Source organism: Grampus griseus (assembly GCF_964374135.1).
Source record: "Grampus griseus genome assembly, chromosome: 7".
Lineage (NCBI taxonomy): Eukaryota > Metazoa > Chordata > Mammalia > Artiodactyla > Delphinidae > Grampus > Grampus griseus.
The window spans coordinates 109090196-109116407 of record NC_139001.1 but is presented as its reverse complement, the minus strand read 5'-3'; the positions used below and the strand labels follow the sequence as shown (position 1 = coordinate 109116407).

The following is a 26212-nucleotide window of genomic DNA, read 5'->3' as shown; positions in this document are numbered from 1 at the left end:
TGTGTGAAACCGTGAGACCTGGGCACTTACTGGGGTTAGACAGCCCTTTGTTATTTTACTGTTCTTATGTTTTTGGTTTGTATTTTGGTGACGTCTGCCCTTCTTTCCCTCGGATTTTTAGGTCTATTTCTTTTTTTTTATTTAATCTGGCCGTAACACGGTGGCTTGTGGATCTCAGTTCCCTGACCAGGGATTGAACCCCGGCCCTTGGCCGTGAAAGCGTGGAGTCCTTACCACTGGACAGCCAGGGAATTCCCAGGTCTGTTTCTGAAGTATCACTAACCTTGCCTTTAATTGGATATAAGATTAGCATGACTTCAACATTTTTACCTTTCTTCATAGTGTTAAAAATTTTTAAAAGGTGAGCCTGTGGAAACCCATAAATTGAGTTTTTAAAAATGAATATCTTGTACCCTTTTAATGTTTATTTAATTTAATTTGATACCTCAGAAAGAATGATAACATTCAAGCGAAAGGAAGGCAAAGGACGTTGCTGGTTGACCAGAATGAATGTAATTGGAAGAGTGTAGAGAGGGATGTTTCCTAAGGTGGGAGAGGTGCCTGGGGTTTCATCTCTCCCTTGTTTCTTCCTGGTTTCTGGGAGGGTGGTGGGAAGTGGAGCTCCTTTCATTCCTCTGGTCCTCCAGATACCCCACCATCTTCCCGGTAACCGAGGTACAGGCCTCAGGGTGAACCAATTCCTTGCATGATTCAGAGCTCAGTGGCATTTTAAGTGTAGGTCATGTTTCAGATTGCCGTTTGTGCTCTTGATAGCCGAGCTGTTGTGAGGGGAGTGCTGGGGTTCCCTAGCTTAGGGCTTCCTCCAGGTCATCTCCCTCTTTTGTTCTCCTTTTCACCCTTCTTTTGGACAGGTCTAAAAGTGGAGATTAAGCAGTCCCACCTAATCATTCTTGTCTAGAGCCAGGTTCCTGTGATCCAGAAGCCCGGGGGTCAGCCGTGCAGTGTCCCGGGCCAGTATTAGGTCGAGGCTGTCTTTGGTACTTTGAGCGTTTAAAAAAGTGACAGCATGAATGCGCCGATTGTTTCCCCAGCCAAGATGTTCCGACGGGTGCTCACCATTGTGCAGGCCCACTGCAAACTGGGCTTGACCGCAACCCTCGTCCGGGAAGATGACAAAATTGTCGACTTAAATTTTCTGATTGGGCCCAAGCTCTATGAAGCCAACTGGATGGAGCTGCAGAACAACGGCTACATCGCCAAAGTCCAGTGCGCTGAGGTAGCTGTCCCCTTCCTGGCACGGTCCCTGGGGGAGGGAAATGGATCAGGTCGATTCCTCGTGGGCAGATACACAGGTCAGGACCTGAGCAAAAGTGCTGCTGCCTCGTGCAGTACCCTCAGCCCCCCGTGGGGTGGGCAGTCTCCCGCGATTTCACAGATGTGTGAAGCAGAATCACTTGTCCACGAGCACACAGGAAGTGGTCAGGTCAGGAGGCTAATCCAGGCTGGCTTGGCGTTTCATCCTCTTTGGGAGTGAGCACCTCAGGGTACTCCTGCCCACCCTCACCCCGGAGGGATTCTTGCTGGTCCTGCGTGGGCAACCCACAGGCCACCCCCAGTACCAAAGCCTGTTGGTTTTGATGCCCCCAGAAGGCACATGTGACCTTGATTATTTTATTTCTAAGAACCCATTTTCCCTATATTCTGTGATGAATACCTGCACAGGTATGTGTTTAAAATACATGTTCAAAGAAAGGTAAGTCTTCTCAGAAGGAACAGCAACAGAAATCCTTTCTGGCACCTTAAAATGACTGTCACTCAGTGGCTAGAGTAGGGTGGGCTGTGTCCTCAGAGGGCAGACATGAGCCTCTCGGGTGAAGGTGAGTGTGAGGAAGCTGTGCAGGTGGACTTGCTCTGTCGAGAAGCTTCCTTACCCTTTGGTTACATCTTCGTAATCAGCACCCACCTTACACAGCATTGTCAGAACTTTTGAGGCGCCTGTTCCTCTCTAGTTGCATCTCCCCTCCCCCTGCCAGGGTAACCGCTGTCTTGGAGCTTAGGTTTGTCATCTTGCTTTTTTATTATTTTACTTCCTATGTATAATTCCCAAAACGTTCATTGTTTAGCTTTGCCTTTTAAAAAATCTTTATGTATATGCAAATAGAATCGGGTTATATGTGTTCTTGTATGACTTCTGTCTTTTGCTTAGTATTTTTTTCTTTGCATAATGCATTATTTTTTTAATGATACATGTAGCTGTAGTTTATTAGTTTTAGTTTCTCTGTAGTATTCCATTGGACAAATATACCACAATTTGATAGCTAATGGAATATTACACAGAAGTAAAAATAAAATCTTTTCTAACGTCGACAGATGTTCGGGTTGCTAAGTTGTTTTTTTCCACAGCCTTGTCGAGGTCTCGTTTATGTTCCATAACATTCATCTGTTGTAAGAAAATAGTGTGATTTATAACTTTTGTGATTTTAGTAAATGTAAAGAGTTGTGCAGCTATGCCCCCAATCCAGTTTTAGAGAATCTCCCCCATCCCCAAAAGTTCCCTTGTGCCCATTAGCAAGGCCCTGCTTCTAGTCCCAACCCTAGGCGGACACTGTCTCTGAATTTGGAGCTGTTTTTTTGTTGTTATGACAGTATTGCTGCATGTATTTTTTGTACCTGTTTCCTGTGTCAGACGTTTTCTAAAGCAGTGTTCACACTGTGGACTGTGACCACGTAGTAGATGGTGACATCACTTCGGTGCGTCATGATCAGGATAGAATAGAATCTACCAGAATGCATAATATGTATTAAAGGTATATATTGTTTCCTAAGACTGTGTTTATGTGTGGGAATGTTTAGTTTATGACATAAACTGGTCCAAGTTTGAAGGCCACTGCTGTGGCAGGTGCACCTAGAAGTAGCATTGCTGGGTCAGGGGCTTTCCGGATGCTCACTTCACTAGTCATGTGGAAAACTCTGTTTCCCAAAGTGGTTGCACCAGTTAACACTCTCGTCCAGGGTGAGTGAGCTAGCTCCACATCTCCAGCACCTAATATGGAAATGTCTTCTTTTAATTTTTACAGACCTAATAAGTGTGAAATGGTATCTTTTTATGGTCTTAATTTGTGTTTTCCTGTTTACTGATGACGTTGAGTATCTTTCCATATGTTCATTGGCCACTTGTGTTTCATATTCTGGGAAATGCATGATTTTAAAGATTTTACTGTGAAAAAAGAATTGCTTTGGTTGTGAAGAACTAGAAATTCTAAAGGGGTCATAATAGGATATGTCCCAGAGAGAATCAGAAAAGGTAACGACAGCAAAACTTAGATTTGAGCTCGGCACAGAGTTTGACACATAACCATGTCAGCTAATTCTGCAGTGGTGGCAGCATGAAGAAGTGGTCTGTGGCGATCACATAGAAGTGGCGCTGGTTGCAACCAAAAGCTCAGTCTGCCAGTGTAGGCTATGGCTTGTTCCAGTGCAAAGCTCCTGGAGGGTCTGTACACAGCCTTGAGACCTTTAGTCATGGCACTTCAGTGTACTTGCCCGAGCTTCCTTTAGTTTGTCAACAGCCAAGCACAGGGCTTAGTAGAGAGGAAGCTCTCAGGAATGTTACTGTCATTATTTAGATGCTCAAATGGTCTCAGATGTGACCAGTGGGACTACATTCAAGCTAGTTTCTATGACCATTTGACATGTTCCCATCAGACTTTGAGCACTTCCTTGCTTTCTGGCACAGTAAGATATTTCTGGCTCATCTGGTACTTTCCCTGCCCTGGCCCTGGAATCAGCCATTTCATCATGGAGCCCTTTTAGCAGAGAATGTAATTTAAAAGCCAAGATCTGGGTGCTGGTGTGTTCATTACTCCTGGGGTGTCATTGCTAGGCTAACCCAACAGACAGAGCTGGCAAGTGTGTGTGCAGTTCTCTGTAGCAGTGCTGTGTGTGGAGGTGTGATCTAAATGGGAGGGATTGTTTGCACCACTGGCTGGGAATCTGATTTTCTTCACTTGGAGCTGGTGTGAGAATAATTCCCTGGATATTGATGCATTTTAAAATCTCTGTTATTAACATGTGAGAGTATCCTGGTTCAACACTGGGTATTAGGTTTTGTTTTGTGGTGTGTGTGTGTGTGTGTGTGTGTGTTTACAATATTATTGAGATATAATTCACATACCATTGGTTGTGTCTTGATTTGTTTTAAAGCTAATTTGCTGAAGTTCCCAGTTGTATGATGCTTAAACTTGCATACTGACCCCTGATTCTTATTGTATCACAGGTTTGGTGCCCGATGTCTCCTGAGTTTTACCGGGAGTATGTGGCAATCAAAACCAAGAAACGCATCTTGCTGTACACCATGAACCCCAACAAATTCAGAGCTTGCCAGTTTCTGATCAAGTTTCATGAAAGGAGGAATGACAAGATTATTGTTTTTGCTGACAACGTGTTTGCTCTGAAGGAATATGCCATTCGACTGAACAAGTAAGAATTGGAAAGTTAGAGCAGCCTCCAAAGCCAGTTCAACTTCTCCATGTGAGAGTATAGAAGGTGCCTGTTTTCTTCTCGAAGCTCTCAGGAACTGCTTAGTATCTAAAGGTCTAGTTCTGTGGTCCCAGGGACCAGGTGAGACAAAAGGGCAGGTGGTCAGAGTCATTGGTTAGAGTGCATGGGAACGGGGGCCTGGTCACTCTGAGCTGAGGGAGCGGGGGCTAGAGTTGTGATGATGTGGAGCTGGGCTCCAAAGGTGGGCACGGCTTGGCATCTGCAGTTTCAGGCTCAGTGGGTACTCTGGCCAGAGGTGAGATCACACTCTATTTGGTCAGGGGCCAGGAAGGCAAGGTTTGGCCCAGCATCTAGAAAGAACTTCTTAGGAAACACTGACCAGGGTCCTCCTTAGCCTACAGCCCCACCCAGATATTGTGTTTAAAACCTGGCTGTTGAAAATTTCCTGCCAAGAAAGGAGGAAGAGGCCTGTGCTTCTGTGCACAGTGATGCAGGGCTTCAGGTGCTGTGAGTGGAGCAGAAGGCAAGGTCCCCTGAGAAGATAAGCCTTCATTCGTTATGTGGTGGGTAGGGGTGCAGAGGGAAGGGTGGGTACAGAACAGTTTCTCTTCACAAACGGTGATTTAATCACCACATGAGGTCATTGTACTATTCTCATTTTACAGATGAGAAAACTGAGACACAGAAGGATTAAGTTGCTGAAATTTCTAAAATCATACCTTTTTTTTAAAAGCATTTTTATTGGAGTATAATTGCTTTACAATGGTGTGTTAGTTTCTGCTGTATAAAAAAGTGAATCAGATATACATATACATATATTCCCATATCTCCTCCCTCTTGCATCTCCCTCCCAATCCCACCCCTCTAGGTGGTCACAAAGCACCGAGCTGATCTCCCTGTGCTATGTGGCTGCTTCCCACTAGCTATCTATTTTACATTTCGTAGTGTATATATGTCCATGACGAGCTCTCACTTCGTCCCAGGTTACCCTTCCCCACTCCGTGTCCTCAGTCCATTCTCTATTTCTGTGTCTTTATTCCTGTCCTCCCCCTAGGTTCTTCAGAACCATTTTTTTTAGGTAACATATATATGTGTTAGCATACGGTATTTGTTTTTCTCTTTCTGACTTACTTCACTCTGTATGACAGATTCTAGGTCCATCCACCTCACTACAAATAACTCAATTTCGTTTCTTTTTATGGCTGAGTAATATTCCATTGTATATTTGTGCCATATCTTCTTTATCCATTCATCTGTCGATGGACACTTAGGTTGCTTCCATGTCCTGGCTATTGTAAGTAGAGCTGCAGTGAACATCGTGGTGCATGACTCTTTTTGACTTACGTTTTTCTTAGGGTATATGTCCAGTAGTGGGATTGCTGGGTGGTATGGTAGTTCTATTTTTAGTTTTTTAAGGAACCTCCATAATGTTCTCCATAGTGGCTGTATCAATTTACATTCCCATCAGTAGTGCAAGAGGGTTCCCTTTTCTCCACACCCTCTCCAGCATTTATTGTTTGTAGAGTTTTTGATGATGGCCATTCTGACTGGTGTGAGATGATTCCTCATTGTACTTTTGATTTACATTTCCCTAATGATTAGTGATGTTGAGCATCCTTTCATGTGTTTGTTGGCAATCTGTATATCTTCTTTGGGGAAATGTCTATTTAGGTCTTCTGCCCATTTTTGGATTGGGTTGTTTGATTTTCTGATATTGAGCTGCTTGTAAATTTTGGAGCTTAATCCTTTGTCAGTTGCTTCATTTGCAAATATTTTCTCCCATTCTGAGGGTTGACTTTTCATCTTGTTTATATTTTCCTTTGCTGTGCAAAAGTTTTTAAGTTTCATTGGCTCCCATTTGTTTATTTTTGTTTTTATTTCCATTTCTCTAGGAGTTGGGTCAAAAAATATCTTGCTGTGATTTAGGTCATAGAGTATTCTGCCTATGTTTTCCTCTAAGAGTTTTATAGTGTCTGGCCTTACATTTAGGTCTTTAGTCCTAAATGTGACTTTATTTTTGTATATGGTGTTAGGGAGTGTTCTAATTTCATTCTTTTAAATGTAGCTGTCCAGGGCTTCCCTGGTGGCGCAGTGGTTGAGAGTCCGCCTGCCGATGCAGGGGACACGGGTTCGTGCCCCGTTCCGGGAAGATCCCACATGCCGCGGAGTGGCTGGGCTCGTGAGCCATGGCCGCTGAGCCTGCGCGTCCGGAGCCTGTGCTCCGCAATGGGGGAGGCCGCAACAGTGAGAGGCCCGCGTACCGCAAAAAAAAAAAAAAAAAAATGTAGCTGTCCAGTTTTCCCAGCACCACTTATTGAAGAGATTGTTCTTTCTCCATTGTATATTCTTGCCTTCTTTATCAAAGGTAAGGTGACCATATGTGCCTGGGTTTATCTCTGGGCTTTCTGTCCTGTTCCATTGATCTAATTTTCTGTTTTTTGTGCCAGTACCATACTGTCTTGATTACTGTAGCTTTGTAGTATAGTCTGAAGTCAGGGGGTCTCATTCCTCCAGGTCTGTTTTTGTTTCTCAAGATTGCTTTTGTTATTCGGGGTCTTTTGTGTTTCCATACAAATTGTGCAATTTTTTGTTCTAGTTCTGTAAAAAATGCTGTTGGTAGTTTGATAGGCATTGTATTGAATCTGTAGATTGTTTTGGGTCGTATAGTCATTATCACAATGTTGATTCTTCTAAACCAAGAACATGGTATATCTCTCTGTTTGTTTGTATCATCTTTAATTTCTTTCATCAGTGTCTTATAGTTTCCTGCATACAGGTCTTTTGTCTCCTTAGGTAGGTTTATTCTTAGGTATTTTATTCTTTTTGTTGCAATGGTAAATGGGAGTGTTTTCTTAATTTCTCTTACAGATTTTTCATCATTAGTGTATAGGAATGCCAGAGATTTCTGTGCATTAATTTTGTATCCTGCTACTTTACCAAATTCACTGATTAGCTCTAGTAGTTTTCTGGTAGCATCTTTTGGATTCTCTATTTATAGTATCATGTCATCTGCAAACAGTGACAGCTTTACTTCTTTTCTGCCTTGGATTCTTTTTATTTCTTTTTCTTTTCTGATTGCTGTGACTAAAACTTCCAGGACTATGTTGAATAATAGAGGTGTGAGTGGACAACCTTGTCTTCCTCCTGATCTTAGAGGAAATGGTTTCAGTTTTTCACCATTGAAAAGGATGTTGGCTGTGGGTTTGTCATATATGGCCTTTATTATGTTGAGGTAAGTTCCCTATATGCCTGCTTTCTGGAAGGTTTTTATCATAAATGGGTGTTGAATTTTGTCAAAATATTTTTCTGCAGCTATTGAGATGATCAAATGGTTTTTATCCTTCAGTTTGTTGATATGGTGTATCACATTGATTGATTTGCAGATATTGAAGAATCCTTGCATTCCTGGGATAAACCCCACTTGATCATAGTGTATGATCCTTTTAGTTTGTTGTTGGATTCTGTTTGCTAGTATTTTATTGAGGATTTTTGCATCTATGTTCATCAGTGATATTGGCCTGTAGTTTTCTTTCTTGTGGCATCTTTGTCTGGTTTTGGTATCAGGGTGATGGTGGCCCTGTAGAATGAGTTTGGGAGTGTTCCTCCCTCTGCTATATTTTGAAAGAGATTGAGAAGGATAGGTGTTAGCTCTTCTCTAAATGTTTGATAAATTCGCCTGTGAAGCCATCTGGTCCTGGGCTTTTGTTTGTTGGAAGATTTTTAATCACAGTTTCAATTTCAGTACTTGTGATTGGTCTGTTCATATTTTCTATTTCTTCCTGATTCAGTCTTGGCAGGTTGTGCATTTCTAAGAATTTGTCCATTTCTCCCAGGTTGTCCATTTTATTGGCATAGAGTTGCTTGTAGTCCCCAATATGAATGTGTTACTGTCAATTTCCCCTTTTATGGCTGTTAGTATTTGCCTTAGGTATTGAGGTGCTCCTTTGTTGGGTGCATAAATATTTACAATTGTTATATCTTCTTCTTGGATCGATCCCTTGATCATTATATAGTGTCCTTCTTTGTCTCTTGTAATAGTCTTTATTTTAAAGTCTATTTTGTCTGATGTGAGAATTGCTACTCTAGCTTTCTTTTGATTTCCATTTTCATAGAATATCTTTTTCCATCCCCTCACTTTCTGTATGTGTCCCTAGGTCTGAAGTGGTTCTCTTGTAGACAGCATATATATGGGTCTTGGTTTTGTATCCATTCAGCCAGTCTGTGTCTTTTGGTGGGAGCATTTAATCCATTTACATTTATTGATATGTATGTTCCTATTACCATTTTCTTAATTGTTTTGGGTTTGTTATAGTAGGTCTATTCCTTCTCTTGTTTTTCCTGCCTAGAAAAGTTCCTTTAGCATTTGTTGTAAAGCTGGTTTGGTGGTGCTGAATTCTCTTAGCTTTTGCTTGTCTTTAAAGGTTTTAATTTCTCCTTCGAATCTGAATGAGATCCTTGCTGGGTAGAGTATTCTTGGTGGTAGTTTTTTCCCTTTCATCACTTTAAATATGTCCTGCCACTCCCTTCTGGTTTGCAGTGTTTCTGCTGAAAGATCAGCTGTTAACCTTATGGGGATTCCTTTCTATGTTATTTTTTGTTTTTCCCTTGCTGCTTTTAATATTTTTTCTTTGTATTTAATTTTTGATAGTTTGATTAATATGTGTCTTGGCGTATTTCTTCTTGGATTTATCGATTTATCCTTTATGGGACTCTCTGTGCTTCCTGGACTTGAATGACTGTTTGCTTTCCATGTTAGGGAATTTTTCAAGTATAATCTCTTCAAATATTTTCTCAGTCCCTTTCTTTTTCTCTTCCTCTTCTGGGACCCCTATAATTTGAATGTTGGTGTGTTTAATGTTGTCCCAGAGGCCTCTGAGACTGTCCTCAATTATTTCCATTCTTTGTTCTGCTCTGCGATAGTTATTTCCACTATTTTATCTTCCAGGTCACTTCCGTTCTTCTGCCTCAGTTATTCTGCTATTGATTCCTTGTAGAGAATTTTTAATTTCATTTATTGTGTTTTTCATCATTGTTTGTTTGCTCTTTAGTTCTTCTAAGTCCTTCTTAAACGTTTCTTGTATTTTCTCCATTCTATTTCTAAGATTTTGGATCATCTTTACTATCATTATTCTGTATTCTTTTTCAGGTAGACTGCCTATTTCCTCTTCATTTGTTTGGTCTGGTGGGTTTTTACCTCGCTCCTTCATCTGCTGTGTGTTTTTCTGTCTTCTCATTTTGCTTATCTTACTGTGTTTGGGGTCTCCTTTTCACAGGCTGCAGGTTTGTAGTTCTTGTTGCTTATGGTGTCTGCCCCCAGTGGCTAAGGTTGGTTCAGTGGGTTGTGTACGCTTCCTGGTGGAGGGGACTGGTGCCAGTGTTCTGGTGGATGAGGCTGGATCTTGCCTTTCTGGTGGGCAGGTCCACGTCTGGTGGTGTGTTTTGGGGTGTCTGTAGCCTTATTATGATTTTAGGCAGCCTCTCTGCTAATGAGTGGGGCTGTGTTCCTGTCTTGCTAGTTGTTTGGCATAGGGTGTCCAGCACTGTAGCTTGCTGGTTGTTGAGTGGAGCTGGGTCTTAGCGTTGAGATGGAGATCTCTGGCAGAGCTTTCGCTGTTTGATATTACATGGAGTCGGGAGGTCTCTGGTGGTTCAGTGTCCTGAACTTGGCTCTCCCACCTCAGAGGCACAGGCCTGACACCAGGCCGAGCACCAAGACCCTGTCAGCCACACAACTTATAAGGAAAGGGAGAAAAAAAGAAAGAAAGAAAAAAAGAAAAGAAAGTTATTAAAAAATAAAAAATATGGGGCTTCCCTGGTGGCACAGTGTTTGGGAGTCTGCCTTCCGATGCAGGGGACGTGGGTTCATGCCCCGGTCTATGAGGATCCCACATGCCGCGGAGCGGCTGGGCCTGTGAGCCATGGCTGCTGAGCCTGAGCGTCCGGAGCCTGTGCTCCACAACGGGAGAGGCCACAACAGTGAGAGGCCCGCATACTGCAAAAAATAAAAAATATTGTTAAAAAGTTAAAGAGTAATAAAAAAGGAAGAAAGAAAGAAGAGAGCAACCAAACCAAAAAACGAATCCACCAATGGTAACAAATGTTAAAAACTATTTAAAAAAAAACTGACAGAGAGAACCCCAGGAAATATGGTAAAAGTAAAGCTATACAGAAAATCACACAAAGTCCACCTCCTCAATTTTAGGATGATTCGTTGTCTATTCAGATATTCCAGAGATGCAGGGTACATCAAGTTGATTGTGGAGATTTAATCCGCTGCTCCTGAGGCTGCTGAGAGGAATTTCCCTTTCTCTTCTTTGTTCGCACAGCTCCCGGGGTTCAGCTTTCGATTTGGCCCCGCCTCTGCATGTAGGTTGCCTGAGGGCGTCCGTTTTTCCGCTCAGACAGGATGGGGTTAAAGGAGCAGCTGATTAGGGGACTCTGGCTCACTCAGGCCGGTGGGAGGGAGGGGTACGGACGTGGGGCGAGCCTGCGGCGGCAGAGGCTGACATGACGTTACACCAGCCTGAGGCGTGCCGTGCGTTCTCCCTGGGAAGTTGTCACTGGATCACGGGACCCTGGCAGTAGCGGGCTGCACAGGCTCCTGGGAGGGGAGGTGTGGACAGTGACCTGTGCTGGCACACAGACTTCTTGGTGGCTGCAGCAGCCTTAGCGTTTCATGCCCGTCTCTGGTGTCCACAGTGATAGCTGTGGCTCACACCCATCTCTGGAGCTTGGTTACACGGTTCTCTGAATCTCCTCTCCTTGTGCACCCCGAAACAGTGGTCTCTTGCTTCTTAGGCAGTTCCTGAATTTTTCCTGGACTCCCTTCCGGCTAGCTGTGGTACAGTAGCCCCCTTCAGGCTGTGTTCACGCAGCCAACCCCAGTCCTTTCACTGGGGTCTGACCTCTGAAGCCCGAGCCTCAGCTCGCAGCCCTGCCCGCCCCGGCGGGTGAGCAGACAAGCCCCTCAGGCTGGTGAGTGCTGGTCGGCACTGATCCTCTGTGCGGGAATCTCTGCTTTGCCCTCTGAACTCCTGTTGCTGTGCTCTCCTCCGTGGCTCCGAAACCTGCCCCCCGCCCACCCCCGTCTCCATCAGTGAAGGGGCTTCCTAGTGAGTGGAAACTTTTCCTCCTTCACAGCTCCCTCCCACTGGTGCAGGTCCTGTCCTTATTCTTTTGTTTCTGTTTTTTCTTTTTTCTTTTGCCCTACCCAGGTATGTGAGGAGTTTCTTGCCTTTGGGGAAGTCTGAGGTCTTCTGCCAGCATTCAGCAGGTGATCTGTAGGAGTTGTTCCACATGTAGATGTATTTCTGCTGTATTTGTGGGGAGGAAGGTGATCTCCATGCCTTACTCCTCCGCCATCTTGAAGGTTTCGGTCCATACCTTTTATTAATGTAGGAAAGATTTTACTTTTTATTAAAGTAACAGACTTACAAAAACTAGCAGTTCCTTGCACCTGTCTTCCTACTCACAATTCCTCTTCCCCAGAGATAGCCACTTTCAACTCTCTTCTCTATTTACCTTCATATTTCTAAGTAATAATTTCTTGATTATTGTAGAAATTGCTTATTAATTTCCTACCATGGGAGTTGTGGATTTAGCTGTCTTACATATGCCGCTCCATCCCCTCCCCCCACTCCATCCTCCCAGTGTATTTGGGGTTAAGTTAGTGTTCAATGTTACATTATTTTGGCTGTGTAAGTATTGTTCAAGCCAAGGCAGACAGTGTACCATTCTTACATTTTCCTTTGTGTTAACATTTGTTTTTCCTGAAGTTAATAATTGCCTTGTCATTACTTCTGCTTGGTTTTCTATATAATTACTAATTAGTCCTTTTCAGACTCTTCATGCAGTCATAAACTCCTTCTCAGAAGGGTCAGATCCATCAGGTAATCTCTCAATTTCTTTTCACTTTCTTTCCCTGGTGGATCCCTTCCAGTACTTCATCCTCCACCAGCCTCAACCAGCACTTTATCCTCCTACTCTGCATTGGTCTGCTTGCTCTCTAGGATTAGAGATGCTGCCTAACTGTTGTCTTTAGAGATGCTGCCTAACTGTCCCTCTGACATGATCCTGTGAACTCCTTGTGCCTCTTCCCTGTGTTGGAGCCCCTGTTGCCGAATCTCAAGTGTCCTCTTTCTTGGTCACTCGTTTTGATGGAGTGTATCGTTTAGTAGATTTCTGAGAGAAGGTACGTGGAGGAAAAGTTTTTAAGAATTCACTTGGAGATGTCATTATTCAGTCTCACACTTGATCAGTAGTTTGGCTGGGCCTCAGAATGTCAAAGGCAGGGCCCTTTTCTTGGGGCTTCCAATGCAGCTCCTTGCAAGTCTGATGATGTGTTCTGGTGGTCCTGTGTTCCTTCTCTCAGGAATTTAGAATCTGTTTTTTCATTTTGGAAATTTCAAAACAATATGACTAGTGTGATTTTTTTTTCTTTCATTATGATAGACACTCAGTAGACCCTCTCAGTCTGGAAACTCGTGGCCTTCAATTCCGAGAATTTCTTTCTGTTCTTTCTTTGTTACTCATCTTCTCCGTTTTTTCTTTTCTTTTTTGAATTCCTGCTGGTCAGATGTTAGATCTTCTGGACAGCTTCTCCAATTTTCTTTTCTTTTTTCTCCCTTTCTTTTTGGCTGTGCTGCATGGCTTGCGGGATTGGGATTGAACCCGGGCCATGGTAGTGAAAGCGCCAAGTCCCAGCCACTGGACTTCCAGTGAACTCCCATTTTCTCCCATTTTTTATCCCTTTTTTCTTCCAACCCTATTGAAGCTTTTGTTAATTTCCAAGAGTTCTTTATCGCCAGCTGTTTTGTTTTTTGAATAAGTACAGTGTCTTATCTGAGGCTGTTAACGCTTTTGAAGCTTTCTTCTGTTGCCTACACTGTCTCTCTTTTCTCCAGGTGTTTTGATTGTTTCAGCTCTATCTTTAGAGATTTTCTTCTGATTTTTGGTAGTCTTTGGCTCTAGTTTCTTATTTAACCGTCAGTCGCTAAAAAGCTGATCGGCCTTTGTGTATAGCTTAGTGGGTTTGCCGACCTGTAGCCCTCTCCATAGCATGATCATGCAGGACCTGGCTAGTTTGTCAAGAGATTGCCAGATTCCAGTATCTCTGGGTCTTTTCTCTTGTGCTGGAAAGTTTCTCCAGAGAGGAATCTTCTGGTCTCCTAGGTACCAGCCTGTGGTGGGGGAGGGAAAAGGGAATCCCCGTCATTCTTCACTTTCAATCTTGCTTTGCCCTCAGCTCTGCCTGAGGTCCCTAAGTGTAGACCTTCCTGTTCAGAATCTAGAAAGTAAACTTCCAGTTCTCTGCCAGGTGGGAGGAGGCATGCCTGGCTGTCAGGGTTGGGGTCTGACACTTTTCTTTATGCATGTACTCTGTCAGTCCTTCTGTCTGTAATCCTACCCTACCACCCACCTTCCGAGGGTTGTTTGATAGTGTGAGGTAGTGGGTAGAACATGAACTTTGGAGTCAGACATGCTGGATTTGACTCCCAGCTCCTCCTCTTATTAGCTGTGTGACCTAGGGAAAGTTCTTTACCTCTCTGAACCTCCTTTTGTTCCACTGTCACATGGAGTTACCACCACCTACCTCAGAGGATTCCTGCATCTAGTAGGTGTTCAACAAATGTTAGGTCCTCTTTCCGAAGGATGGTTACCCTTCTGTTTCATTTCCTATATGAGAGAACCTTCAGAAACTGAGGGCTCACCACTATTTGAGTTGTTTTTCCTGATGACGAGTGAGGAGGAGAAGAACCACCTGAAAACCTGGGTATCAAGAGACAGACTGTTCTGAAGAGTGCACTTTCCTGACCTTTTTCACGGCATGACACATACAGAAAATCAGAAGATTTGCGTGGTGCCCCGAACACTCTCACAGGCCAGGCTTGCCGTGGTTAGGGAAGCATCCAGCTGTCCCAGGCACCTGCCCAGCTTCCCCACAGGCAAGGGGGCTGCTCTCTCGGGTACACCTGTACCCAGTTTGTAGCACAGTGTTGGGAAGCACGTGTGGAGTATCAAAAGTCGTGCTTCCTGAGCCTTCCATGGGCACTGCCTGGGGATAGCTCGTGGCCTCAGTGGTGGAACAGCCACTTGGGTCAGCCTCCTTAGACTCCTGACCCTCAGTTCCTCGTGTGTAAATTGGGAACACGAAACCTACCTTTCACAGTTCCAAGGAATATCGACAGGCATGGATGTTTTTTTCCCAGGGTAGAACCCAGCTGCATGTTTGGTGTGGGCGGGCCCTGCATGCCTCCTAGCTGTCCTCATCGTCCTTGTCGTTGTCATCGTCACCATCACTGTTATTGCTGACCCTTCGGAAGCTACACCACGTCATTACAAGAAAAGCAGAGGAATGGCTTTGCCAGGTGCCAAGAGGTGATAACCAGTGAGGTTGTCAGATAGGGTTGTACCCTTTGGCACAGAGCTGGAAACTCAAGAGAAATGTTTGAGCTTAGTGTTATAGAGGGTCCATGGGGAAAAGTCTGGAAGGGGCTCTTTTCTCCTTTCTTGGAGAATGATTGTTTGATTAGGAAACAGTTCCTTCCAAACTTTTGTTTGCAAATAGCAATGTTTTCTTTGCCACTCCCATTGAGCTTCGTGAAATCTAGGGGATTCTCCTTGTTTAGACACTAAGCTTAGTGTGAGAGATACTGAGGCAGGAAGGAGCACAGGCCAAAACCAAAAAAGTAAAGGAGGGAATCTTGAAGAGAGTAGTGATCTGCATCTTGGCTCAGAGGGGAAAGGGTGGGGTGTGTGTGTTTTGGAAAGGTGGTGGGGAGAGTCTGTAGCCTCTCACTTTTGTGGCTCTCTTCCTGATGTTTTTGCATGACAGAGGGCTTCCTGGAAGAGAGAAACCTTGCAAGATCTCCCTGTCCCTCTGACATGCTTTCAGGATAATTGAGGAGTGATTCTGTAGTCTTCCTAACACAGCTTTGTTCTTCTCTAGACCCTATATCTATGGTCCTACATCCCAGGGAGAAAGGATGCAGATTCTCCAGAATTTCAAGCATAACCCCAAAATCAACACCATCTTCATATCCAAGGTCAGTGTGGCATGCAGCAGCCCCCAGGCCTGGGGGACACTCGATGATTTCTGGGCAGTGAATTGGTATTTGTTGAAGGAACGTCACGTGTCAGTTTTCATTCCCACGTGTCCAGTGTCTGGGGGCAGAGGAACGTTGCCTTGTCAGGTAGTGGAAGAAGCAGATATACGGTTTTAATGTACATAATCTATATTCCTAACTCAAGGAGTATATAATCTAGCAAGTCCTTTTGCTTGACTTAAGTTTTTCCCACCTCTTTTTGGGATACAGGAATTTTGAGTTGTATTTTCTTTATACAAGGGGGAAAAGTTCATTACCTACTGTGGCAAAGGTGGGCATTTGCATAAGGTTCTCTTTGTGGCTTTGGAGATTCCTGTGGGTCGTGGGCAGCTTTTATCCTGGCTCCTGGTATGCCTTGGGGATGGGTGGTGAATATAAACACAATGCAGAATCATGTAGGTTCGGCTTGGTGATGGTTTTAATTTGCAGTTAGAAGTGGTGGCCCAACAGTTTAGAATAGTCATTCAGGTTAGAACAGACCCAAAGCCCAAAAGAAACGAGATTTACCTATAAAGTGATCATGGATGGGTCAAGCTTTTATTTTCTGTGTCTGGGAACCTTGATGGTTGGATCCCCTCCCCCCACCCTCCCCAAGCTAAGGCAGCTACCCAGAGTCAGAATCCAGCCCACTGCAGGCAGTGGCCCCTCCCAGGTCACGTGTCTGACCTTTGCTGTTGGCCTCAATAGCCTCCAGTTAAGATTGTGGATGGTTTTGTGCAGACCTATTTCTGTAGCAAAAAATAAGAAGAATCACTCACAGAGAGTCTGTTGATAGGGCCCTCTTGTCTCTGGGTCCCTAGCAGCCACACCAGGACTGTTGCTGAGACAGATGGTTAGGAGTCAGGTCTTGACAGCTTCTATAGGACAGCTCTTAGGAGAACATGCTAGGTCCTTAGAGGCCTGCGTGCATCTGAAGGACCCTGGTACAGATTGAAGAGGATAGTGATTGTTTTTCTGAATTACCTACAGAGCTTATTTAAATTTGAGGCCAGTTGACTTTTTTTTTCCCTTTTTGACTCATATATAAAAATCTTCCCAGGGCTTCCCTGGTGGCAGAGTGGTTGAGAGTCCGCCTGCTGGTGCAGGGGACACGGGTTCGTGCCCCGGTCCGGGAAGATCCCACATGCCGCGGAGCGGCTGGGCCCGTGAGCCATGGCCGCTGAGCCTGCGTGTCCGGAGCCTGTGCTCCGCAACGGGAGAGGCCAAGACAGTGAGAGGCCCGCGTACCGCAAAAAAAAAAAAACAAAAAACCTTCCCAAACTCACAGCTGGTTCATTTCTATAGGTGGGTGACACATCGTTTGATCTGCCAGAAGCAAATGTTCTCATTCAGATCTCATCTCATGGTGGCTCCCGGCGGCAGGAGGCCCAGAGGCTGGGGCGAGTGCTCCGAGCAAAAAAAGGTACCTTCTGCTCCAGGCGGTCTCTCTTTTCAAACCACTTCCGTCAGGTGTCTGTTTGTGAGGGTGAGCCTGTGCTCCTGGGCTAGGTAGACCCTGAAGGGGAGGGACGGGGGTCCCAAAGCAAGGACCAGGATCTCCTTGGCCATTGTTATTTCTCATGTGCTGGGGTTGAGCATGTGGACGTTTTCCATGGCAGCTGTCTGGAGGTCACAGTCTGAGCTGAGTGTTTGTGTTGGTAGATAGAGGAGCCAGGAAAGCAGTGCGTGATGGTGTAGATGTAGAAGGGAGAAAGCGGAGCGTAGACCACCAGTGCAAGTGTAAGAGCTGGCAGCTGTCCCTTGAACCTTGAGTTAAGAGTAAGGGGAGGGCTTGGTAGGAGCAGCTTGGGCAGCCACAAGGTGGATACCTTGCTCATGACCTGTGAAGAGTGGTCCCTTGAGTGGCAGCTTACAGCAGGGACATCACAAGCTCAGTGAATGAGGAAGCAAGAGTCATGCTTCCTCTGCTTGTTAACTGCAGTAAAGGAGCCCAGAACCCAATCATGGGCAGAGTAGAGACTGACGTTTCTGCTAAGAGATGGCATCCTCTTAGCAGACCAGGCAGGTCCTAAAACAAGGACACAGGCCCTGTCCTCAAGGAATTCACTAATCTTAGGAAGAACTTGGACTGCTAGGATGTTTGAAAATGACAGGATTGGTGGGCAGGTGTTGTAATTGTACTGCGTTTGAGTATGTTTAGGAAACAGCTAATTGATTGTGTTTGAAATGGAGACAGGGCAAGTTAGTGGAAATAGCAAACATGGACTTGGGCACCAGACCAACTGTGTGACCTTGGGCAAGTAATTTGACCCTCTGAGCTTTGGTTTCTCATCCAAAGTTGGAGTGACAATCCTTATCTTGCAGGACTGTTAATAATGAGGAATGAGAGTACATAACAATATAATAGACTGCTGGATAAATCTGACTAGCATATATGAAAGTGATTCATTACTTATTCCTTACTCATCACACACAAAGCTAATTTGAAAATCCCTTTGAATTTGATTGGAATTTTGTTTTTTAAATACTGTTTGACTCATTTTACAAGGCCAGTATTACCCTGATACCAAAGCCAGAAAAGTTTACTACAGAAAAGAAAATGACAGGCCAATATCCAATGAATACAGTTGTAAAAATCCTCAATAAAATACTAGCAAACCAAATTCAGCATCATATTAGAAGGATCATTCACCATGATCAAGTGGGATTTATACCTGGGATGCAAAGAAGGTTCACCATATGCAACTCAATAAATGTGATATATCACATTAATAGAATTAAAGACAAGATCATATGATCATTTCAATGGATGCAGAAAAAGCATTTGACAAAATTCAACATCTGTTCATGATAAAAACTCTTAACAAATTAGGTATAGGAGGAAAGTACCTCAACATAATAAAGGCCATATATGACAAGCCCACAGCTAACCTCATACTTAATAGTGAAAGATTTGAAAGCTTTTCCTCTCAGATCAGGAACAAGACAAGGGTGCCCAGTCTCACCAGTCCTATTCATCATTGTGCTGGAAGTCCTAACCAAAGCAGTTAGGTAAGAAAAAGATATAGAAAGCATCAGTATTGGAAAAGAAGAAGTAAAATTTTCTCTATTTGCAGGTGACATGATTTTATACATAGAAAATCCTGAAGACTTTACCAAAAAACTGTTAGATCTATTCAATGAATTTGGTAAAGTTTCAGGATTCAAAATTAACATACAAAAATCAGTAGTGTTTCTATACACTAACAACAAACTATCTAAAAAAGAAATAAAATGATTCCATTTACAATAGCATCCAAAACAATAAAATATTGGGGACTTCCCTGGCAGTCTAGTGGTTAGAACTCCGAGCTGCAGGGGTCACGGGTTCAATCCCTGTTCGGGGAACTAAGGTCCCACATGCCATGCAGCCAAAAACAACAACAACAACAACAAAAATCCACAATAAAATATTTAGGAATAAATTTAACCAAGGAGGTGAAAGAGCTCTACACCGAAAACTACAAGACATTGATGAGAGAAATGTAAGAAGATAAATGGAAAGTATCCTTTGTTTATGGAATGGAAAAATTAATATTGTTAAAATATCTATACTACCCAAAGCCATCTATAGATTCAATGCAATCCCTATCAAGACTCCAGTGGCATTTTTAACAGAAGTAAAAATAACAATCCTAAAATTTTTGTGGAACCACAGAAGACCCCAAATAGCCAAAGCAAGTTCTGAGAAAGAAGAACAAAGCAGGAGGCGTCACACTTCTGATTTTAAGTTATATAATAAAGCTGTGGTCATCAAAAGAGTATGTTACTGGCATAAAAACAGACTTACAGACCAGTGGAACACAATCCAGAGCCCAGAAATTAAACCCATGCATATATGGGTTTAATATTTGGGTTTAATATTTGACAAGAGAGCCAAGAATACCCAGTGGAGAAAAGATAGTCTCTTTAATAAGCAGTGCTGGGAAAATTGGATATCCACATGTGAAAGGATGAAATTACCCCTGTCTTACACCACTAGCAAAAATTGACTCAAAATGGATTAAAGACTTAAATGTAAGGCTGGAAACCATACAACTTCTAAAGGAAAACAGAGGAAAAATGCTCCTTGACATGGGTCTTGGCAGTGTTTTTTTTGGATATTACACCTAAAGCTTAAGCAACAAAATAAAAAATAAGTGGACTACATCAAACTAAAAAGCTTCTTCGCAGCAAAAGGAATGATCGACAAAATGAAAAGGCAATGTATGGAATGGGAGAAAATATTTGCAAATCGTATATCTGATAAAGGGTTAATATCCAAAATAAATGAAGACCTTATACAACTCAATAGCAAAAAAAACAAATAATCCAATCAAAAACTGGGCAAAAGACCTGAATAGACATTTTTTCCAAAGAAGATGTACAAATAGCCAACAGGTACATGAAAAGGTGCTAAACATCACTAATTATTAGGGAAATGCAAATCAAAACTACAATGATGGATGTGAACTAAACTCACTGAGGTAATCATTTCACAATATATGTAAGTCAGATCATTATGTTGTGTACCTTAAACTTATATAAAACTATATGTCAATTTTATCTCAATAAAACAAAGGGAGAAAAAGGAAAATATTTGATATAATATACTTAGCCCTTTTCTTTGCATCTCTGAACTCTTGTAAGACAAGGAAACAGTTGAATTCAGGGGCAGTACACAGATACTTAACTTACTGACATTTGAACTGTGAAGCAAAAATATTCAGATTTTCCTGCAGGATCAGATTTTATAGGCTACAGTATTTTCTGTCCTAGTTACTATGATAATTCTGTTACTGGGTTTTCTCTCTGAACCTTTTTTTTTTTTAAGTAGTTTTAGCATAATGTTTTCAAAAGGGTTATCCATATTGTAGCATGTATTAGTACTTCATTCTTTTTTATTGCTGAATAATAGTCCACTGTATAGACATACCACTTTTTTTTGATTATTATTTTTTAAATTTTATTTATTTTTTGGCTGCGTTGGGTCTTTGTTGCTGTGTGTAGGTTTTCTCTAGTTGCGTCGAGCAGGGGCTACTCTTCATTGTGGTGCACGGGCTTGTCATTGCAGTGGTTTCTGTTGTTGTGGAGCATGGTCTCTAGGGCGTGTGGGCTTCAGTAGTTGTGGCTCTCGGGCTCTAGAGCGCAGGCTCAGTAGTTGTGGTGCCCGGGCTTAGTTGCTCCACGGCATGTGGGATCTTCCTGGACCAAGGCTCGAACCTGTGACCCCTGCATTGTCAGGTGGATTCTTAACCACTGCTCCACCAGAGAAGTCCCTGGACATACCACTTTTAAAAATTCATTTATGGACATTTGGATTGTTTCCACTTTCTGGCTCTTAGAATAATGTTTGGGTCATGTAATAACTTTATGTTTAACGTTTTAATAAACTGCCAGACTGTTTCCAAAGTGGTTGTGCCATTTTCCATTCTCACCAACAGTGTATCAGCATTTCAGTTTCTCCACATCCTTGACAACAACTGTAATCATCTTTTTTATTCTAGTCATCCTAGTGTGTGCCAGGTAGTATTTTGTCATGGTTTTGACTTGCATTTCCCTGATGACTAATGATATTGAGCTTTTTTCATGTGCTCATTGACACGTGAATCTTTGGGGAACTGTCTGTTCAGATCCTTTGTCCTTTTTATAATTGGTTTATTTGTCTTTTCATTGTTGAGTTGTAATAGTTTTTTATATTCCCTAGATTCAAATCTCTTATCAGATATATGCTTTGTAAATGTTTTCCCCAATTCTGTGGGTTGTCTTTTCACTTTCTTGATGGTGTCCTTTGAAGCACAAAAGTTTTTAATTTTGATGAAGTCCTCGTGCAGAATCAGGGCAATGGCCCCTCTGACTGCAGAGCTCTCCCACTGCAGTACTTGCTTTTGAACCCTGGACCCTTAGTTCCTGCCGTTCTAATAACTAATATTGTCCTTTTATGTGCCCTCCTCCAGGGATGGTTGCAGAGGAGTACAATGCCTTCTTCTACTCGCTGGTGTCCCAGGACACACAGGAAATGGCTTACTCAACCAAGCGACAGAGGTTCTTGGTAGATCAAGGTTATAGCTTTAAGGTATGTAAGCATTTGGTCTCTGGTCGGAGTAGGACCGAGGCTTTTTTGTACCCAGCCCTCCATGAGAAGTGGGGGGCCGCTGTCAGCATGAGCATGGGACAGATTTCAGGCAGGCACGGGACATTAGGGGACATTAGGGTACCTTTTTCCTTGCATGAATTGTGGGGAGCTTTGAAGGAAAAATATTGTGCAGGATCCCTCCTGTTTCCAGCTTCTCACAGTGAATGGTCAAAGAATGGGGCCTCTGAAGCAAGAGGCCTGTGGAGTCTAAGCTTGTTAACTTTTTACAGTTGTCTTGAAGAGAAAACATTAGATGTTGGTGGGAAAATGTGCTAGCCTAGTAGGACTCAAGATGAAGGAACTGTGGCTATCACTGTGTTAGTCTGAGCCCCTCGGGGTTACTTTCTCAGGGGGTGCCCCCCCTCCAGGTAGCTGGGAGAGTCTGCCCTTAGTCATCTGGTAAGCCTGGGCCTCAGTGGGCCTCACAGACATCAGAGCCATCCATGTACTGTAAATCTGGTATTATAATAGTTTGGGAAATTCTAAAGCTTTGGCAAACTTTCATTGGCTAAGGCATTTGCTTTCTTTCCTATTGACACAAATACTAAGTTTTTGTTAGGATTTAGTGTCCCAAAGGGCTTTTACTTGTGGTAGTGGGTGGAGGGTGCTGGAAGCAGGGGATTAAAAGGATATCTCAGAACATATAAGTTCCCAGGTTCTTGATTTGTGAAAGACTGTAGGCTGCCTTTTCAGATACTTTAGATTGTATCTTTTTCAAATTGGTTTAGGGCAGAACTAATTAGGGAACTAATAGAGTTCCCTTTATTAGCTTTAGAAAAGAGGACAGGGTTGTCTGATCCCTCCCCTTTTAGATAGAGGCAGTGACACTTTTCAGACTTCTCATGCTGAACTGTAGTTCAGGACACTTGGGACAGTTTTTCGAAGGATTTTCATTTCGACCTTTTTATCTGTCTGTGTAACGTTCGAGCTGATAATAGCATACATACCTCCTGATTCCCGGGAGAGTCGTAAGAGTAAGAGAAGCAGCAAATCAGGAAGTGCTCTGGGTTCTTTGATGGGTGAGCTCGACAACATGGTACCTGAGCACATGGTTGTCTGTGTTGGTTGGAGCTGCCTTTGCCTTCCTCACCTCCAGGGCTGCCTGCTGAGAGCAGCGAGGTTAGGGTTCCCAGAATCTGGACCCTGGTGATCAGGCCATGGCAGAAGTGTCCTGTATCTGTACTCCAGGTCTGTGGCCACCTGAAGGGTGCAGCCAGATACTTCTAGGAATTTTCTTTTAATTAAAATTATAAGAATGAGAGAGAGGAAAAGAAGTTCCCTTTCTGACTCAGTGGTCCCCAGCCTTTTTGGCGCCAGGGACTGGTTTCATGGAAGACTATTTTTCCACAGACCGGTTGGGAGAGGGGGTAATGTGAGCAATGGGGCGGGTGGGGGGGGATGGTCCAGGCGGTAATGCAAGCCGTGGGGAGCGTCAGATGAAGCTTTGCTAGCTCTCCCACCGCTCGCCTCCTGCTGTGTGGCCCGGTTCCTGACAGGCTGCAGACCAGTACTGGTCCTCAGCCCGGGGGTTGGGGACCCTGCTGTACGTAATCAATCCAAGCTTTCTGCAGGGATAGGTAGGCCTTGTAGTAAGTTATCTCCAAAGAAATGAAAACCAAATCTCCACCATGCTTTTATCTTTCTCTTTTGGAAAAAAAATCTTATAAATCCATTCTTAATATCCTATCATTTGTAAGTGTCCCTCCTGCTGGAAGCCCTGGGTGCCAAGCCCTGAGGTTGAAGGCCTTCCTGAAGGGCAGCCGGCTGTGCCTTTCGGTTTTTGGTCCTTTGTTTAACTGGTGCAAGGTGGGAAAACTACCAGAATGGTTGTTTTAAGATTGCCGAGATCCCTGTTGATCTTCTGTAAGTGATCATTTAGCTGCCATGTGTGGGGAGCAGAGTTTTCTAGAATTTCCTGAACCTCTCCTGCCTTGCAGTCATTAGTTAAGCTCCTTGTTGACAGTGGCTCTGAGGCTGGTCTCTGCACTGCCTAAGAGGAGCTCTCCGTTATTATCCACCTGCTCTGCTGGGCCTGAGGGGGGAAGTGACCAGACCAGGTGAGCCTAGGAGAAGGCAGGATCGGGTCCAGGGAGAGAAAACAAGAGGGTTCTGTGCTGCAGGTGATCACAAAGCTTGCCAACATGGAGGAGGAGGAGTTGGCGTTTTCAACAAAAGAGGAGCAACAGCAGCTCTTACAGAAGGTCCTGGCAGCCTCTGACCTGGATGCTGAGGAGGAGGTGGTGGCGGGAGAACTTGGCTCCAAATCCAGCCAGGTGAGTGAGTGGGTGAGGCTCCACATGTCAGTTCTCCCGAAGGACAGCATCTTAGACACACATACGCCTGCACAGTCCTTTGTGTGTATGTGCCTGTGTGATTTTCTTAAGAACTTGGAGACTGTAGAGAAGAGAATAATCGAAAACACCCCTGCTAACTGTGCTGTGTGTCTGTCTTGTTTTATGTGTCTGAGCCCACGGGGGGTGTGGTTGGTCTCCTGCTCTGTTCACATAGCAGTCTGGCGTAAGTATTTGTTAGTATTTGGATGTGGGAGCCCAGGCTCTGCCTAGGGTGGCTACTGGAAGGAGCGTGACAGACCTGGGGCTGCCTTTTTGGCCTTGGGCGTGTCACCTTATCCCTGGCTTCCTCCTCAGTAATGAAACTGAGCCTTCCAGGCTGTAAAATGGGTCTGAGAATCAACTCATATTGTAGTTTCCATACATTCTTCAAAAAATTTAGAGTTCTCTGAAAATGCACAACTTTTCAGTTATTCTGCACATACTTCTTGAATGCCTGCTATGTGCCAGGCAAATATAATACGGTATAACTAATGAAAGTATCATTATGAGGAATTCTTATTATCAGGCCCTTCCAAGGAGAGAAGTACCGTTTCATCAGGTGCTTTTGAAACTAAGTTGGTGTTAGAGCTGGAAAGTGAGTGATGGCTGGAACAAGGGAAGAAGGAAGCAGTGTCACCAGGGAGGTGCTGCCCTCCCCGCAGCCTGAGACCTTTCTGTCCCCAGACCTGGGGGTTGGGGGCTGGGCCTCCTCCTGGGCACTCTCCATGGGAGCCCAGGGAAACTTCCTGTTTCTGTGTCTGAAGGTGGTGTCTAGTCAATTCCACCTCACAGTGGGTCACCCAAGGTGAGGCTGTGCAAGGCGTGGCTTCAGTGCCTGTCTGCATACCTTGCTTGGAATCTGGTCCGAGTGATGTCCCAGGCTCGGGATCAGACCCTTGACTTGTGTGATTTCTGTTCACACCACACATGTCAAGCAGATGTGGTTATCCCCGTTTTGCAGATGAGTTCATTGAGGTGCAGACATTCAGTATTTTCCCAAGGCCACCCAGTGAGACACAGAGCCAAGATTCAGGCCCAGGGCTAGAAAGGATTTCCAGTTGATTCAAAGCCTTATGGTAGGGTCTCAGGAGATTTTGAGGGACTCCTGCCCTCACTGTTAAAATTTTGTTTATAAATTGTCATTAAGAGAGGCAGGGTGGTGTATGGCTAGGTACAGGGAATCTGAAGCTGACTGCCTGGGTTCAAGTCCCATCTGTTTAAGAGTTGTGTGATCTTGGACAAATACTTCATTTCTCTGTGCCTGTTTCCTCTTCTGTAAGATGGAGATTATAATGGTTGTGAGGATTAGATGAGGTAAGACACGTAAATAAGTATAAGCTGCTTAGAACAATGCCTGAGACATACTAAGTGGTCAGTAAATGTTATTTAAAAATAATAAAATCTATGAAACTTTTATAAGTTTTATAAGTTTATCTTATTATGATTATAAATGTTATAGGAGGGGGGTGTTTTGCTTTGTAAACTAATGGTGGGCCGGGTCGCCCTGCAGGTGTCTCGGCGCTTCGGCACGATGAGCTCTATGTCTGGGGCCGATGACACAGTGTACATGGAGTACCACTCGTCACGGAGCAAGGCTTCCACTAAGCACGTGCACCCACTTTTCAAGCGCTTCAGGAAATGACGCCCATAGGGTCATGTAGGTGAAACTTGGGTGCCTAGCGCCAGCATTGGAAAGGGATTTTAAACATAGCATTTTCTTTGCACATCCGCGTTCTTTCCAATAGCATCGGCCAAACCAATGTAGATTCAATATCTGTTGACTGTGTTGAAGGAGATGCATCAAGAGCTTGATCCTGTCTTCCTGGGCATTCCAGGGTTTGAAAGTGGGAGTGGGGGGACTGTATTTTTTGTTTTTTTCAGACTGCTTTTTAAACTTGTTGGGGAGTAGTCATTCCTGTACATAAAAATTTGTAATATTTAGGTGTATTTATCTTACTGTTCTCCTGAATAAACAGCACTGGGATGTTTAACCACTCTTCATCGTACGCCTTGTTCTTACACCTTGTCACAGGCATGGGCTATGTCTAGATGACAAACCTCCATCAGGGCTCCACTTGGTGGCAGGCCCAGAGGAATTAGACGGGGCCCATCCACAGGGAGCACTGGAGAGACGAGAAGCCTTGCCCGTTAGTGCGCAGCGTTGACAGGGGACGGTGCTCCAGAGCAATGGAGGAGCTTGAGCAGTCTGCAGTGCTGCC

General features: G+C 43.9%; 1 protein-coding gene across 1 annotated transcript in view; it reads left to right on the top strand.

Annotated features, from left to right (window-relative positions):
- ERCC3 (ERCC excision repair 3, TFIIH core complex helicase subunit) overlaps positions 1-25970 on the top strand; it is a 36517-nt gene extending 10547 nt beyond the window's left edge. The window contains exons 9-15 of the mRNA XM_082658787.1: positions 1053-1237; positions 4238-4440; positions 15410-15506; positions 16851-16968; positions 21482-21600; positions 23781-23933; positions 25504-25970. Of these exons, the coding sequence (XP_082514913.1) occupies positions 1053-1237; positions 4238-4440; positions 15410-15506; positions 16851-16968; positions 21482-21600; positions 23781-23933; positions 25504-25635 (1007 nt within the window). The 3' untranslated portion in view covers positions 25636-25970. The remainder of the gene's footprint in view (positions 1-1052; positions 1238-4237; positions 4441-15409; positions 15507-16850; positions 16969-21481; positions 21601-23780; positions 23934-25503) is intronic.
- Positions 25971-26212: the final 242 nt, after the last annotated feature.